Below are 18,312 nucleotides of genomic sequence, written 5' to 3' on the forward strand. Positions count from 1 at the left end.
CACTTGATAATGAATAATCATTAGCCTTCTCATTTTATGACCTGATTTTATATTGAGATCCCACACCTTTCATGGCATTTGTCATCACTGCCTGGCGCTCTTGCTTTCTAAGCAAACATAAAATCTCTACAATAAATTACGAATGCTAGCAGAGCTTCCAAGTCACTTACATTCCTGAGATGGGCTTGGCCACCACGTGGCTGTCACTGAGAGGATTCTCACTCCTATGGCACATGCCCTAGGCCGCCTGTCTGGACATGGTCTGGCCCTGCTTCCCTGACAGCCGGCTTCCTTTTGTTTCTACTCAGCACTACCTGTCACGTGTTCCTGCTCGTGCCTAGGAACCACAGACATGCACAGTGCTTTCACAAACAGTGGGCTAACAGCAGGGTCGCTGTCCTGGGATATGACATCGACACCTTTGGAGAATAACTACAGAACTTGATGGGAAGTCTTCTTCTAACCTCTCAGGAGTACTGTCAGAGCCAAGAAGCTGCTGTCTAGAACAGGCTTCCACTGTGAAACCGAGAATGACAGTGTGAGAGAGCAAGCAAGCACGCCCTGGGATAGAGGTAGAGACAAAGAGAAACAACACGCAACATGCACATGGTATCCTGCCTTAATCCCCCTGCTATAACAAAATACCATGGACTGGGTAGTTTAAAGCAGTTCTTTAGGCTGGGAAACCCAAGATCAAGGCACAGGCAGATGCCCTGTCTAGTAAGGGCCAACTTCCTGGTTCATGGATAACTGTCATCCCATGTGTCTTCACATGGGGGAAAGGGTGAGAAAACTCTCTCTGGGGGTCATTCTATAAGGGCACTAATCCCATTGAGGAAGGCTCTGCCCTCATGACCTAATCACCACCCAAAGATCCCACCTCCAAATACATCACATTGGGGTTTAGATTTGACCATGAATTTGGGGTGGCACATTCACTCTATAGCACGTCCAGAACATATTTCAGAGTGAAGAACACAAGCAGAATCTTTCTTTTTTTCCCACTGACCTGTAAGCTCCGTAGGGGCTGAGCCCCATTTGCATGCAACTATGCTAAGTACAATTTATGAGGAAAACACAGTCATGCTACACAGGCGGCGCTTCATTCATGTTTGATAACATTGAACAAAAGACAACAATGTCCTCAAAAAAATTTGTTCCTGACATTACTGTAAGGATTAAAATAGCCATTAATTTCACACAGTTCTTGGTTATTAACTCCAGTTCTTTGTTATTAACTCCTTTGGTTATCTGCTTTTTGGCTTTGGAAAAGGATTGTGCTGAATTTCACACATCCTAACAGTCAGCCAATCATTTTAATTGTAGTAAATTCATCAGCCATTCTTTCTCTTCTATTGTCTTGTCCGGCCTTCCAATGTCATCTGTTTATCTATGAGTAGTATTCCCTCTTCCCTTTTATTCTAGATGGCATCAATACATTTTGAACTTTACTGATCTACAAGTAAAATAACTGAAAAGCACAAGGAAAAGCAGGCAGGAACATCTTTAGCCTGGTATTTAAGATTACTTTTTTGGTCTTATTTTTACTATTCCATATCTTCTTTTCTCATTTTGATATTTTTCCAACCCATGAAATTAAATGTGCGGGGACTCCTCAGGAATGAGTAAATTTAGGACAATAGCTGAGTGACTATCTTTAGAAACTAAAATTTATCTGAATTTAAAACTATAAATAAATTGTTTTGTTTTTCCTCCAAAACTAAATTAGTCAGATACAAGGGAAAGAAAAGTATTATGAAGCATTCCCACTTTTGATTTGGGCATGAACAACACATTGGCTAATTTGTATTGATTTTATCTGCCAATCTAGATTCAATCACACCTTAGGAAGCAGATTTCTGTAATTTGCTTTTCTATAAAATGTCACCATTGCATTAAACACTTTGAAAATAGTCTTTGTAAATCAATCTGCACTTATTAGATTTGTTTAAACGATAGCATTAGCATTCCATGCAGAGATTTAATTTTGGTTTTAAAATAACTCCCTACATGCAGAACATTTCCAAGGGTGGAGTGGCTAGTTCCCAATTATTTTCACGCCGTCAGTGCTAAATGCATTTAATAACTCACTTACCCACAAGCTGTGGGGTCTCTGAAGACCTCCCCAATTCAGAGGGATGCACATGTTTTACCTCAGGCTACTTTATATTTTAAAAAAGGCAAAATGCAGAACCATAGCCAAATGCAAAGTATAAGTTCTTACCTTGTTCATGTCAAAGGTATTAGAGACTTGATCAACATGTTGATTGGCCTTTTTTTCAGACCTTGCAGACCCAAGAGTGTCTTAAATTCATGCAGAGTTTGCAGGCCGGAGGGATATTCCATCATACATTTTCTGTACCACACATAGGTCTCTTCGGCAGGAATTGCTGTCAGGCCTTCAGCTATAGATGTGCTATGTCCCATCGTGACTCAGTCTGCAGCTTTTCCTCAGGTTGTTTCCAGGTAGGGTCTGTCTGTATTTAGTCCCTTACTCTTCATTACAACTGGAGGCTAACATATGCGCTTAGAAAGCTACTCTTAACCTCTTACAGCTACAGGCTAAATAAGACTAGAAAGCCAGTGAGATGAACTTATCTGTAGTTTTAAGGTCTTTTACCGCTGATGGGATTGTGCTAACTTGCTGTTCAGAGATACAGCTCTCTGTGTAGGGCACAGGCAGTAAGTTAGAGAGGGTAACTCTTGCCATATTGTTAGCCATAAATTCTGCCTACGTTATAGTGACACAGTGGGGCTAATGAAAGAACTTTGAGTTGCCGGCAGGAAGTCTGGGTTCGAAGATTTGTTTGCCACTTAATAACTACATCAGAACATTACTTACGTTCTCCAGTCTCAGTTTCCCTATCTGTAAAAGAGTAACAAGACTATTTGCCTTTTCACATCTAAATCTAGATGAAAAACATTTTTTTAAAACCGTGAGGGAAACTATACGTTATGAGTATTGCTAAATTAAAAGAATGTCTATGTATAGGAGAGGGAAACGGGTAAGAGGTAACGATATTAGTAGTAAAAATAAAGTTGTAGATGTAGTAGGCAGAAAAGTGTGATTTGCAGACAAAGGAACATATTGGACTGTATCTCCTGACATTGTTTTTGCCTTTTTCTTTCTTAGCTGTTCTGTCTTTCTGTCTCTCCAGTCTGCATCCACCCGTGCTCTCTGCCTGTTAGTTTATCCCACTCTGGTTCCCAAGCTGAGTGAATTGGCCTATGAACTGCATCTATGCTCCAGTAATAGAAATTAATTGCCATGTGGTCCTCAAGCCATCTAGCGCCAGCCATAATAAGGAGTAAGAGACCTTATTTCCACGTAGGGGGTCCTCTGATCCCAAGCATGCTTCTCCTCTCCTAACCTTACTCCATTCCCCTCACCCCCAATTCCTATTATTGACTCAGTTCATAAGTCTGGTCTCTACCTTAGTCCCTACTCCTTCATCCTGATTACCTGTTTTAAAACCCAGATTCCTCAAGAACTGGAGCCATTGGGGCCTTAAATGAACTGTCTTGATAGGAAGTGGTAATGGTTAAGGTGAATATGATTAATTTTGTTTCAAAATATCATTATAGATTTTCATTAGAAAATTTTATGTAACAAGTGCTCAATAAGATCATAGAAATTTGAAACTCATTCATTTCGTAGTATTATTTAAAACTATTAGAGCTGATGAGATAATAAGGACTCAGCCCTAGGGATTATTCATTTATGAAACATGAAGAATATCCTGTTAGAATCTTCAAAATCTATTCTCTGGAAAGTCCCTCTTCAGACTCTTTCTAAATGTCTGCCAGGAGGATGTTCAGAGGCACTGACTTCTTATCACCATTAGCATTTATTAATCACCAATTTTTAAATTAAAGGAAGAATGGATACTGATGATGGCAGAGAAAGGCAATGAAAGTTTTCAAGGGATCAAGAAAATCCCTCAAGGAAGAAAAAGTCTGGGTAGGTCAAGAATACAAGAACATGAGATCCAGAAATCATACTTTAAAAATTTACACAATTATTACTTGTTGATAAAGGAAAAAAACTATTACAAGTTATATGAGAATTCTTATATTGGATGCAATACTGATATCTAAACACCAGGAGTCTTGCTATATACAACATTAATCAGTTAAAATGAGGGAGAAAAATAATGGGAAAAGGCTTCATTTATAATAGGTCAAAGCATAAATCTAATTAATTACAATGAATATTAACTAGAATGTTCTAAATGTATTTGAAGAAATATTTTAAATGCTAATACACGGCACCAATGATGACTTGAACATATAGAAAGACATATTTTGTTTGGTCTTGGGTAGAAAGATGTGATATTTTAAAAAGGCAATTCTATCTTACTCCATAATATCACCACAAACCCAACAAAATACAGAAAATTTGAGGGTGGGTGGTGACTAACAAGCTAAATCTAAGTTGAATGAGAAACATGCAAGGACACACAGAAAAATCCTGAAATATAAAATCACTGCCTAATCCTACCCAAACAACATGGGCCTGTCATAAGAAAAGAGGGGACAATCAATGAAAAATGATAGAAATTGTTTTTTAGAACTTGGCCCAAATATAAATAGGAATTTAACATGCAATAAAGGTGGCTTGCAGATCAGTGGGAGAGACGATTGATTATTTAATTAATAATTCTGGACAATACTGTGACTATCTGGAAACACACACAAAATTGGATTTTTAACTTACTCCTTACACCAAAATAAATTCTAGATTAATCAAGATTTAACAATATAATTATTTAAATCATTATAAGAAAACAAAAGTAAATTTTCTTTATACTTTTTTCCATTGGAAAGTCCTCTCTAAATATGGCTGCAAACTCCAGAAGCCATAAACAAAAAAAAAATTAAACAAAAACATTTAAAAATCCTATATAGCTAAAACCACTATAAAAAATTTTAAGCAAAAAATTATAAGAAAATATTTGTAATACATATAAAAAAGATAATTTCCCTAATATGAAAATCGTTCCTATAAATAAGAAAATATCACCCAATAGTAAATGAAAAAAGGCTAAATTTAAAATTCAAATGAACTTTAAACATTAAAAGATTCTCAACCTTACTCTTAAGAAATATACATTAAGCTAGAAAGATATACCACATTTTATCCATTTGATCAGCAAGATTAGAAAGATTGATAATTCACTAGGTAGGTAAAGGTGTGAAGAAACAGGCATTGCCCCAGCTAGTTTGGCTCAGTGGATAGAGTGTCAGCCTTTGGACTGAAGTGTCCTGGGTTTGATTCTGGTCAAAGGTGTTACAGAAAAACCAGAGAAGAACCAAGCAACGCTTAGAGAGATAAAGTTACATTTATTACGCATGCACCCAGAGGAAAATGTCTCTCAAATTCTGGGTGAAATTGCACAGGAATTTTCCTGTATTTATACTATCTTATCCTCTTTGTCTTCCCAAAATGGGGTTTTTCCGGTTCCCTTTGCAAGTTCTTAAAGGGCCCTATGTGCTGGCACTTTGAGACCTCGACCAAAGGCTTGGCCTGACGCCAGCACTGATAACTTCGTCTAGGGAAGCTTTAATGGCCTCTCTGAAATGGGAGTAGTCTTATTTTCCTTATTATTTAAGCCAGCAAGCATTTACAGAAGCCAGAAATAGCTGGGTTAAAATTTCAAACAACAGTTTTTATACAAGATGGATGCTTCAAAGGCACATGCCCAGGCTGCAGGCTCCATCCCCAGTAGGAGGCATACAGGAGGCAGCCAATCCATGATTCTCTCTCATCATGGATGCTTTTTCTCTCTCTCTCTCTCTCTCTCTCTCTCTCTCTCTCTCTCTCTCTCCCCCTCTCCCTTCCCCTCTGAAATCAATAATAAAAATATATTTTTTAAAAAAAACAGGCACTCATACATTGATGTGGGAGTGCATATTAATACATTTGTATGAAGTGCTATTAGGCAATATCTATTAGTAAGCAAATGTACATACCCTTTGACCTAGTAATTTATCTTTTAGATTTGATATAATTGCACCTATGTGAAATGAACATATTTAAAAGAATATTCAGCCCTAGCCAGTTTGGCTCAGTGGATAGAGCATCAGCCTGCAGAAGCCATAAATGAAAGAAAATTAAAGAAAAACATTTAAAAATCCTATATAGCTAAAACCACTATAAAAAATTTTAAGCAAAAAATTATAAGAAAATATTTGTAATACATATAAAAAAGATAATTTCCCTAATATGAAAATCGTTCCTATAAATAAGAAAATATCACCCAATAGTAAATGAAAAAAGGCTATGGTGTTTCTCTCTCTCCCTCTCCCTTCCTCTCTGAAACCAATAAAAAAATATATATATTTTTTAAAAAAAGAATAATCACTGTTGTGTGCATGTAAATCCAAAATAATAGATAAAATGTAACTATCCATTGAATAAGAGAATAGTTAAGTACATTTTGGTATGTCCATGGAATGGAGTAACAAGGAGCAGTTAAAGATAATGAGAGAGCTCTACATGTATGGATCCTGATATGGAATGATCTTGAAGGTATATAAAGTAGAAAAGCATCAGCATCTTTTGGCTGCACCTCCACATTTATATCTATATAATGATTTGTATGGTTTCATATGCACTGATTTTACTTGAATGGACTCACAATAACTGGTAAAAACATGCCTCTTGAGAAAACTAATAAGTCGCCAAAGACAAGCAGGGGGTGAAGAATTTGCACCATATTCCACTTCACAAGTTCTGAATTTTATGCTTTGTGTATGTAGATAAAATTAAAATATACAACACAAATAAATATTAAATATTTATTGTTTTTGTCCAACGCAACAGACATTTCTAAACAAACACATAAAAAAATCAGTTATCAAAGAAAATGTAAAAACACAATGCTTATATATGTGCTTAAATATGTTTAGTGTGTGTTCACGTTATACTTAGAAGAGTGTTTCTTTTACAATAACACAATAAGAAAATTATGATCTATACTATACTAATTATGATCTAAAAACTATAGCTCAAAGTTTTTTGAAGATTTGTATTTTCTGCTGAGTATGGGCTGTAGTGGACAAAGGGCACAATCCCTGTCTTTTTCAACACAAGTTTCAGAAGGAGGTGATTCTGTAGTTCTGTGTATATTGATTTTGAAAACCACTGTTTTCCAGTTTTTACAGTCTTTTAAGTAAAATCAAAATTGAAGCCTAAATGTAATTTTCATCTTTCTTAGTTGCTCACCTGGGAATTACAGAACTAAAGAAATAGTTCCTGAAAGAACAGAAGGGTTTAGGGAGTAGGACGGGGAAGTATGTAAATTGTTAATGACCCTCCATTTCCAAAGTATAACTAGTACAATTTCTTCAGTGTCAAACAGGACAAACTTCACAATAACAAGTACAAGAGGAAATATTTTTTGAAAATAAGTTTCCTTTTTCTTATTAGCATTTTAAAGAAAGGAATGACTTTTCTGACTTTTAGTTTTGAGAAGTACTTTCATTGTTCTCTAAAGGGAGACTATGTCCTGCATCTGTACTTCCTTTATTGAAAGTGTTCCCCAAAAGATGATCTTCTTTAAGCAAAGCTTCTAAATAACTGTCAATCTGCTCCATGTCTCCTACTGGACCTCCCTGGAAAAGAAAAGCAACAGTCAGAGCAGGGAAACAAGCTAGAACTGTAATCTGGGTGGCCTCTGAACAGTCTTCTCTATGATTCATGTAACAGCACAACCCACCTTGCATCTGAAAAATGATTTTAACCTTTCAAAATGTTTTCACATTTAACCCCATTTTATGCCTGTAGGGAGTTAGAAAGTTTGATCATTTTTTTCTTCTTTATCGGAGGTTAATTTCACTGTTGTTTTTTCCTTCTATTTAATTACTTGTTTTATTCCTAAAGCCCCATCTCATCTTTCTCTATCATAGGCTTTTACCTCCCATTTTAAAAATTCATGAATCGTTAGCCTTATAAGCAAAACAGATGACTAGGAAAATTTTGACTTCTCTGTTTCTCCTCTTTCCTCTGCAGCATCTTTCCCTGCAACGCTTGGCTTGCTGCCCGCATCTGCTCCCTTTTCTCTCTTTCCCCCCAGATCTCTGAGTTAATTTCATGCTCTCCTTCCCTGGGCTTCTTAATCCATGAACAGCTGAACAAATGCTCCTTCTTTACTGACCTAAATCTCACTCCCCTCAGGCCCAACCATGGGATCAACCTGCTCTCCAACTGAGCTGATAGAAAAGAGATTTTTTAGGAAGGACCTTTCAGAAACAATCCCTTTTATTATTGTTCCCAACAAGTGTGTAACACCACCATCCTACTTTCTCCATCCCTTATCTGATTCCATGCTTTGCTCCCTCTGCCCTAGATCTGCTCAGTCCTCTAACAAGACTAAATTGTGTTAAGTCCCAGCTTTGTGACGTAACCCTGTTCCTAAAGACAGGTGTCCACAATATTGGTATCACCGACCCTGGGGAATACCCTGTGTGACCCTTTTTGACACTGACCACTCTCAACCTAGTTGGTAATCCTCTGAATACTGCTCTCTACCTGGCGGACTAGACTTCCTCCTAGAACTTCAGGTGGGTTCCCAGCTTCTTCATGTGCCTTCCATGTCTACTGGTGGGTCTACCTCACCTCGAGTCCCTGCTCTATTCCACTGCAACTGCTCTGGCAATCAGAAACAGTAAAAATGGAAACTTCAAGTGGGGGATGAGAGTAAATATATTTGGGCAGAAAACATTTGAGTCCCTCTCCAATGATACTAGATAAAGAGTTTCATACTCTGTGGGCTAAAGAATTTTGCCTCCTTATCAAACTTTGAGAAGAAAGCAAATTAAATTAGTATAATTACCCTGACTATTTTGGGGAGAGCCCAGGGATTTGGCATAAAGAGCAAATTAGCCCTAGCCGGTTTGGGTCAGTGGTTGGAGCATGGTCGTGCAGACTGAAGGGTCCCGGGCTTGATTCTGGTCAAGGGCACGTACCTGAGCTGCAGGCTAGATCCAGGCCCCATTTGGGGTGCTTGCAGGAAGCAACCAATTGATGTGTCTCTTTACCATCAATGTTTCTCTCTCTGTTTCTCCCTTTCCCTTCCATTCTCTCTAAAAATCAATGGAGAAAATATCCTTGGATGAGGAATAACCAAAGAGAGAGAGAGAGAGAGAGAGAGAGAGAGAGAGAAATTATTGTTTCTTTTTTTTCTTAGCCAAATACATATTTGCTATTCTGAGAACCAACAATTTTTATGAACTTTTCTGATAAAGAGTGATAATCAATTTCTATGATATAGAATTTCTTTGGTCTCTCTAGTTTTCCTTCTTAGTGAAACAATTATTATGTCTGAAACTTTACCACATGCCAGGCTTTGTATTAGACCTTTTGCCCATAAAAATATTTCCCACCCTTTACAGCCACAAGAACCAAAAGGAGCTCCACTCACATCCCACTCTTACAGAAATAAACCGACTTGAATAATAGGCTCATTTAGCACAAATGTAATTACCATTATGTGAAAACAGTTAGCATTAATTGTCCTTTATATTTTAATAATGAAACATTTTAACTGTTGCCTAGACCACACAAGGGGGGGAGGAGTCTTCTCTTTTGGCTTTATACTTCAGTTGAGCAAAAATATTTTCTGCATTTTATTTTGCATTCAATAAAAGACAAAAATCCCAGAGAAAACAAAATCTGTTTGTTTTTAAGAAGAAATGGACTATTGGCTTGAAATGTTCACAGCCAGGACTTGAAACCCAGGCAGTCTGCCTTCAAACCATGTCCCTCCCCAAACCCCTTCCTGGCAAGACAAGCCTCAGGCCTCCCTGTCAGGGCTCGCAGGGGAGACTCAGCCCCTGCCCTCGCCCCCTGCACGGCCCAGGAAGGCCCTGTCTCTGTCCCAGGTTAGGGATCTCTCTGAGGAAAATGCCATGTGCTCACTGTTGATTTCTCAGTTGATTTCTAGCATTTACAGAAAGACTTTTCTACCTTGGCTATATATATTTTAATTTTTGATGGGTTTTACCTAACATTTCTATGTAATAGAGAAGATAAAATTTTTAATGTTACCTAACATTAAAAATGTTCTAGTATGTACTTTCAATCTCATAGGAGCCCAACTCTTTTTTTTTTAATTTTTTATAGTTTTAATATTTTTCTACAAAAATCAATGATCTTCACGTAGTTACATTTGCAACAAAGGCCCATGGTAAATTTCAGTTGTTGCCATTACCAGGAAATAAACATGAATGTAAAAATGTAGACCTTATATTCTTTTATTTACAACTTTAACAATTCACATGGAAGACTGACAAGGTGAAATAGTTTACAGAACACTTTATGTATGTAAGAAAATAAGCATTTAAGTCTAGTGGGTCCTAAGCTGTAGCCTTTCTAGTAACTGAGTTTTTCCTGTCAGGATGCTCATCATTTGTCCAGCTTCCAGCTGCTTCACTGAGCACCTTTCTTTATGCATTGAAATATACACACAAACAAGATAGACAACAGTCCATATATACATGGTGTTTCCTGACCTCTCCAATCTATCCTCTAAGATTAGAAGAATCTACTTTTATTTATGTATCAGGATAAAAATAAATGAACACAGATTGCTTTCGGAAAAAATTTCCTACTAGAAACATACCACTGAGGAGACCTGAGGGTAATCAAACTATACCAACAGCACAAGGCAAGATTCTGATTTTGTTGAGAGAGAGAATAATAGACCTTCAAAAATGCTCTAGTGTCTACCTTCAAAGTTCACTTATCTGTCATTTCACTATCCTTATAGGTAGAGTAAGGGCGAGGTTAGTGACTTGTCCAAGGTCAATAAATAGAAGACGCTGTTAGGAGAGGAATCTAGCTGAGTTCTCTTTCCACAAAGGATATTCCCACTATTCAAAGTCCCATCACTCACCAGCTGAAGTTTCTGCAGCAATGCTGCCAGTTTTATGAGGTTAGTGACTTGTCCAAGGTCAATAAATGCTGTTAGGAGAGGAATCTAGCTGAGTGCTCTTTCCACAAAGGATATTCCCACTATTCAAAGTCCCATCACTCACCAGCTGAAGTTTCTGCAGCAATGCTGCCAGTTTTACACGAAGATTGTTCAGTCTATCTTCAGTAACTTTTCTTTTTTGTTCACATTGCACCAGAGATATTTCATTAATCACTCCTCTTCTGTTAGCATCATAGATAATAGACTGTGTTGTTCTCTTCAGTTTTTTTGCATACTGGGCCATGTACACATCCTGGATCTGGGAATGTTTGTTTTTAAGTTTTAGTATATTTTTAAATTTTACTTTTCCCCCTAATATCAGAAAACAATTTTCTATTTCAATTACATGCATATATACTATTTCAATTACAACTCCATAGATACTAAATGTCAACTCCATAAACTTAAGGAATGTACAATCTGATAAAAAAAAAGGAAGGAAGATATATAATAGTCCAGTAACTATAATATAGCCCAGGAACTATAATGCTTTGTAATGAAGAAGGAACCCAGTACTGGTTGAATTTGTTCAAGGTACCAAGGGGGACAGGTCCCTGTAACTCTCTCCACTGAACCAATATCTCATAGACAATGACAGAAGGGCCAGTCAGTCAGGGCTTTCATGGTGGATAATACTGTGTTATTTATAACTCAAGTCTGTAGCATCTGAAAAGCACAGCAGCCACAGTAAGAGAATTCCTGTTCTGTCGCTTTCTCTGGGTCCCTTTCCCCGATGTAAAGAGTACAGTCATACACTAACACATACGATCCTTGCTCATTCAAGTGTCTTGGTTGTTTTCTAAGAGCTCATGTTGCGCTTGAGGCACTCACAGAGTAGAGATAGGTAATGCAGAGTCCGAATGCTTCCCATTTCAAAATGACATTAATTTCTGTGTCAACATTTTGAGAGGGCCAGGGGATATTCTGAGAAAAGAGAGCGTCACAAGGCAAATCCTGTTCTGATCATCATTTGAAAGTTTTTCTAATGAGATTTCTGTGCACTAACATGACTGGGTTGCCAGGAAAATTGCAAGGTAGCTCTATTTGTCTTCTGGGTCTCCCCTGTCCCTTTCACCCCTTCTCCACCACATCAATAATACGTGCAGGCCCTTCCCAGACACTGTCCACATGGTCTCCTTTGCACTCACTGACATCATCATGAATTTTTTCTCTTTCTAAAAAGTCCTTTAAACAAACAAACAAAAACTCCTAAGTGTATTAAGTTCTGTTTAATAGACACTCACCAACCAGTTCCTAAATTTGAGGCATAGAATTTAATTATAGGTAACACAGAGACACATAAGGTTCAGTCTTTGCCCTCAAGCAGCTTCTAATCCACAGAGTGAGTAATGCAAATATTAAATCTTATGGGAGAAAATGCAATTGTGCCCCCAAGTAAGGCACAGACATTAGAGATGAGAAAAGGGGGTAGATTCTCCAATAAAATCCTTACTTAAAATACTTGCCTTAGGTTTATGTTGGTAACTAATCCCCCCAATTATTTGTGCTATTAACTGAAAAGAGTATTTGGGAGCAAGACCCCAAATACCACTCCACAGTGGCAAACATTGGCCCTACACACACACACACACACACACACACACACGCACATTAGGTATTAAAGTGAGACTAGCTTATGAGGTTTGTAGATTGGCATATAAATAAGTTCTAGATTTTTAGAGTCTGAAACTTCCTGGAAACCTGTGTGAGGCACCAGGAATTAGACTCTGAAAGCCTTGACCTAATTCTGCCTATTTTTACCTTATTTCCTGAGTTCTAGGCCTTGTTCCAGGAATACACCAAGATCATTCTTGCCTCAGAACCTTCACCTCTGCTATTTTTCCCTGTTTGAAAGTTTGACCCCAGATTTAGACAAGGCTGCCTCTTTGCCTCGGGTCTGTATTGAAACGTGGCTCAGGTATTCTGTGCTCACCAGGAACAGCTTCCCTTTCCCAACACACACCATCACTGTCTATCCTCGGCCCTGCACAGTTATTTTATGGCATACCCATTATATGTTTATTTATTTATGTGTTTAGTATCTATCATTATGTGACATTGCACTATGTTTTATTTATGTGTTTATCCTTTTCTCTAGAATGTTACCTCAATGTAAAAAAAAAAAAAATGGTCTTGTTCACCTCTGCATTTCCAATGCCTGCCACTCAGTGAGGCCTAAATACTGGGGAGTTAGGAGAGCAGATATGTAGCCTTCACAGTAAGGGGATTTCAGACACGTGGGCCAATTTTCCTTTGGAATCCAGGCCACATTCTGAGATCGTGGAGGGGAATCTACTTTCGAACATCCTCAATTCAACCTACACAAAGTTGATGACTTACAACTAAGGCAACAACACCTCCTCCAGGAAGTTTCACAGATGCTTCCTACGGAGGCTTCAGTCAAACCCAGGGAGTGACATCCTCAGGGTTTGAAGGTGGAGTAGGGTAAATAATTCAATTCAGCTGGAATAGGGACAAGGTCAGATAGGTCAGATGTCACCAGCCATTTATGCTTCTTAGTTTTCAGAACTCCTGAATCTTACAACTTGTGCCAGGCTGACCAATAGCCACAAAACACTCTTTTATATAAGCAATAACAACAAAACAAATCAAAACAAATAAAATTGAAAAAAAAGGATAAAATATTCAAAACAGCATTATTTAGAAAAACAGCAGCAACAAAAAGGAACACACTATTGATACACTATTAAATGGACCTAAAGGGCGTTATGCTGAGCGATTAAAGCCAATCATAATGTAACATATACAGTATGGTTCTATTTCTATAAAATGCATGGTAAATCCTGTTTTGGAGATGGAGAACAGATTCGTGGTTGCCAGGAGTTAGGCATATTTGTGCATGGGAGGCAGGACTATAAAGGAGATCTTTGTGGCAATGGGAGTTCTGTATCCAGGTTTTAGTGGTTACACAAATCTGCATATATAAAATGAGAAACATATTTTACCAATTTCATTGTCCTGGTTTTGACATTGTAATATAATTATATATTTATGTAGGAGGACGTAAGCACTGGGTGAAGGGTACATGGGACCTCTACTATTTTGTAAATTTCTGTGTATCTGTAATTACGTAAATAAAAAGTTCAAAAGACAACATTGTTAATATGATATGACATTAAGAATGTTTACATTCAAGATCATATGTAATCTCTCAAAGTTCACTGTCTTGTAACCAGCAAACTATGTCTCCTTCAAATACCACCAGCCTGTTGTTTCCTGATTTATTCTCCTGCCTTTCTTAGGCTAACATTTCCAGGAGGTTTCCATAAAAGGTAGCAATTTTGATAACTTTTATAGTTTCATATAACAGGAATTCCAGTTGTATTAACATTTTAAGGTGAGTAGAGAATTATAACAAGATGAGTGGCTTAGTTCTGCTGGATAAACTTCCTCTTGCAGAGGAACTGTGGCAGATCAAAACTGGAATTCTTCCCAAACTACATTAATTCAGAACAGAATTAGGATATGAAAGAAAGGATATTTAACTGAGATTTTAATTTTCTGACTCAAATTTAAAAAGTCAGAGCTCTGAAGTTCTAGAAACCTAAAAAGTTTGCATAAAGTAAGACAGGCCTATAAGATCTGTAGATTTTGTACCTTACAGGGATATGCATGTGAGTGTTTATGTAGGCAGGCTCTATAGCAGAAGCAATAAACTTAGATTCAATGCACAAATAGTAAGACCCAGATGCATTCAAAGTTCCTGATTGAATGCCATCAGTATACAGGATTTGGTGAGAGAGGATTGCTAATTTTAAAGATTCTATAATCTAGTTCGTGAAAAAAATAAAATATCAGAAATTACTACAATATAAGGCAGAAAATTTAATGCTAAAATCAAATTTTAAGGCTCTCTCTCAGAGCACAGAAAGTCAAGATTAATTTCCCTTGGAGAGACTGAGCAAGGCTTGATGTAGAAGGCAACACTGACCAGGTCCTACGTGGGGTGGGCAGGATTTCAAGAGGCTAACTGTGGACTGGCAGAGTACATAAGAGTATTCTGGGGTACCGCATAGGGAAAGGCTCAGAGGCAGCTCCTACTCTAGTAGGTTGGAGCAATTTCAATCTGGATGGACCAGATGGCTTGTGAGAGGAAAAAATAAAGGATGGTGGCTCTGTTACAGGGCAGTGGGAAGCTAGGAAAATTTCAGGGCAGGAGGAATAGGGAAACTGAGATAAAGTTAAAACAAGACCAAATAGTGTGGCAATTTGCAGCCAGCTTGTAACTAACAGGCCCGTATCTTCCCAGAGCCAAGGAGGCTTCAGAGCAAATGCTTATATGATTACCTAACTTCAGAATGAAGAAAAGCGGAGAGAAGGGAGGAGTCATTCTCAACCACCAAACAAAGAAATCAGCCCTTTGGGGGAAGGGGAAAGGAAAGAAAAGGACAGTTTCATTTTTATTTTCTTTAACTCCCAAATAGAGGAGCCAGCAGTCTCAAGGCTTGGCAAGATATAACTGCCAGGTGCTTCTCATGAATTCTGAGAAGGCCACAGCAAAATAAAGAGGGACCTTGAAAATGAACCTGTAGCAAGATATTCAACGGAGGAAGTTTGAAACCTATAGACAGGAGGTTATTTAATGCCTCAAACCCCCACCTAACTGGCTCCTCAGATTAGCTGAGTGATGCCCATCTATGATCTGAGCCGGATGAAGGAGACTTGCTTGCCTTTGCTTCTTTAATAAATTAGCTTGCTTTAATAAATTGGCTTTATCACAATGCAATCAGGGTCACTCATGCTTTTGAAACTGACAAGAATCCAAGGTGGGGGCAGCCCCTCCCTCCGACTCAGGAGGCTGTCCGATAACATCATTTTGGGATCCCTGGGCTGCCTGTGACAGTTCAGCTCAGGTTGGAAGAACCGCCAATGCTGTCATGACTCACTGACTGCTCCCATAGTAGTTATGAAGACCACTGATGTCAGGGCGAGGTGACCAAAGAAGTCTGTGAGTGACCAAGGGTCCCCCTGTGGTTGGATGTGGCTCTCTTCATTAAAAGTGCACACCTTAAAGCAACTTGGATTTGTCTTCTACATGGATTTCAAGAAATAAATGCAGCAGATTTTTATAACTACCACCTAAAGCTAACAATCAGTAACAAAGTCCTTAGGACCAAGCAGTCACATTGGGGAAGTCAGGATTCTAACTGTTCTCTGTTTTGCTTGCAACATCTCCGTTTGAATGGGAACGCATAGTCTCCTGGCTATTTATTTTGCTTTGGTTCTTTGAATCCCACCTGCCCTGAACCTTAAGGGGATTCTATTCATCAACTCTGCTAGTACAGTTCACCTTGAATAAACACTTCTCTTACTCAATCTGGTCTCCAAGATCCAACCACTTGGATCCATTACTAAAAATTTATTTAAAAATAGACATGAATGACATATATAAGCTTGGATAACCTGAGATGTATGACAATCTAATTCTTAGCAAATTTCTAAATTTTACAGTATAACTATTTAAATAAGAGTTTCCTAACCAGCAGATGAAGATCTGCGGGAAGATCCAGGAGACTTACTGGGCATTCTTCAAGTGGCTGCCACAGACTTTCAGTTGGGACATTTCTTGATAGAACACTAAATCTGCCTACACATGCACATACACTCCGCCTCCAACATTTCACTGTCATCTCCACCATATACATCTCTTCATGTGATGTCAAGGAGTCTAGTAAGTAAACAATTTTTTTTATACCAACAGGCTGAGAGGATGTGGTACATCTATTGTTAGTAATACTGCAAACTCTATCACAAGGCTGAAGTACTACCATCTGGATAAGAATGAGATGGGAGAAAGCATTATAGTAAAAAGAGGTTTGAAGTCGGACAAATCTGGGTTCCAGCCCTAAATCTGCTACTTGCATTGTGACATTGGAATATTATCTTTCTGACTCTCCATAACATGGAGATAGTGGCACCCACCTCCCAAAGTTGTTGTGAGAGTCAGATGAAGTAATGTATGTACTAGTAAAAGGGCAGGTTCAGCATCTGGTTCTAGTAGCTCTTGATCAATCACAGTTTTATATTCACTAATGCTAATAATATAGTGTTAACACAGGGTAAAATATATTAAAAGAAAACTTAATCTTTTACTCTATTCTAGTTTGGAAATGTTGATAATTAAGTCTTCAAGCAGAAAATGTTCAATTACTGCTTTTTCAACAAGACATTATTTAGAAAATAAACTCATCATTTACAGTTGACCGATGATGAGAAACTAAGACCTACACCACACCTTCATTTGTGCCTATCACAGTCCAGTAGACACTCCATCAGAAACATCAGAGGCAAATATATCAACCAGGATGTGAAATGTAGGCATACCCTAAAATTCAAATACAGCCTTTCTAAAAAGAAAACTGGTTTAGGTTCTAATTTTCATTTCAAGGTTGCCTAGTTATATGTCTTTGGGAACTTACTTCACAATTCCATTTCATTTATAAAACCAGATTATTCAAATGTACTCTATTTCTTACTAAAGGGATGAGGCAATGCCTTTGCTTATAGTTGTGCTTTGCATAACTTCAGGGGATACCATTCACCTCCTAGTCTTGATAGATTTGCAGGTGGTTATGATAGTTTCTCAGAAGATGGCTGGAAGCATTGTTAAAAAAAACAAAACAAAACAAAATTTAACAGTGAATTTGAAGATCTAATTGGCTTTATTAAGCAATTCATTATTTGGGCAGCATCCCCTTTAGTAACAAGAAGGGCTCTCCAAGGTGTTGGACAAAATGAAAGGCTTTTATAGAAAGAAGGGTGGGGCAAGGGAGCTACTAACAAAAGAAAAGATTATTTTTAGACTAAGGCATCTTTTGTGGGGGAAGGGAACAGAGTTTTTATTATGCAGATTGCCTTTTCTTTTTATGGGGGATGAAGAGAGCCCATAAGACAAATTGCTTCATTGGTATTGACTAGACAATTCCAGGTTGGTTGATTTAGAATACATTTCCAGGGAGAGGTTAAAACAGCCAATTAGGTCAAGTATTAAATCTAGGTTTGGTATCGTGGGCTTTAACACAAGTGATGCTATTTTGAGCCTGTGGTTTCCTCGTTAACAGCATTAGCAGATGGAAGAAGATGCTAGTATATTTGCTAATGATGGAGCTGATGTACCTGTTTGAGCAAACCTAAGTGTCAGTGAAGAGTAACATCTCAACATTGATCTTGGTGTCATGAAAAGTTCTAGACTGTTGTGGCCTCTGAGGAATCTGTGAACCTCTGGTTGTCTTGGCTCCAACACTCACTCCCTTTTTCCACTTGGGGATTAGGGTTGGAGTTTACATCTTGGAGTCTCTGTTCCCTTGAGTGTGAA

At 37.9% G+C, this 18,312-nt stretch overlaps 1 protein-coding gene across 1 annotated transcript in view; it reads right to left on the reverse strand.

Moving 5' to 3' along the window:
* Nucleotides 1-6,902: 6,902 nt before the first annotated feature.
* The window catches only part of MORC1 (MORC family CW-type zinc finger 1), a 144,524-nt gene continuing 133,114 nt past the window's right edge, over nucleotides 6,903-18,312 (reverse strand). Inside the window, exons 26-27 of the mRNA XM_014540912.1 lie at nucleotides 11,041-11,235; nucleotides 6,903-7,617 (exon numbers count right to left, since the gene is read on the reverse strand). Coding sequence (XP_014396398.1) covers nucleotides 7,465-7,617; nucleotides 11,041-11,235 — 348 coding nt within the window. The 3' untranslated portion in view covers nucleotides 6,903-7,464. The remainder of the gene's footprint in view (nucleotides 7,618-11,040; nucleotides 11,236-18,312) is intronic.

This window comes from Myotis brandtii, unplaced genomic scaffold (genome assembly GCF_000412655.1).
Source record: "Myotis brandtii unplaced genomic scaffold, ASM41265v1 scaffold106, whole genome shotgun sequence".
NCBI lineage: Eukaryota > Metazoa > Chordata > Mammalia > Chiroptera > Vespertilionidae > Myotis > Myotis brandtii.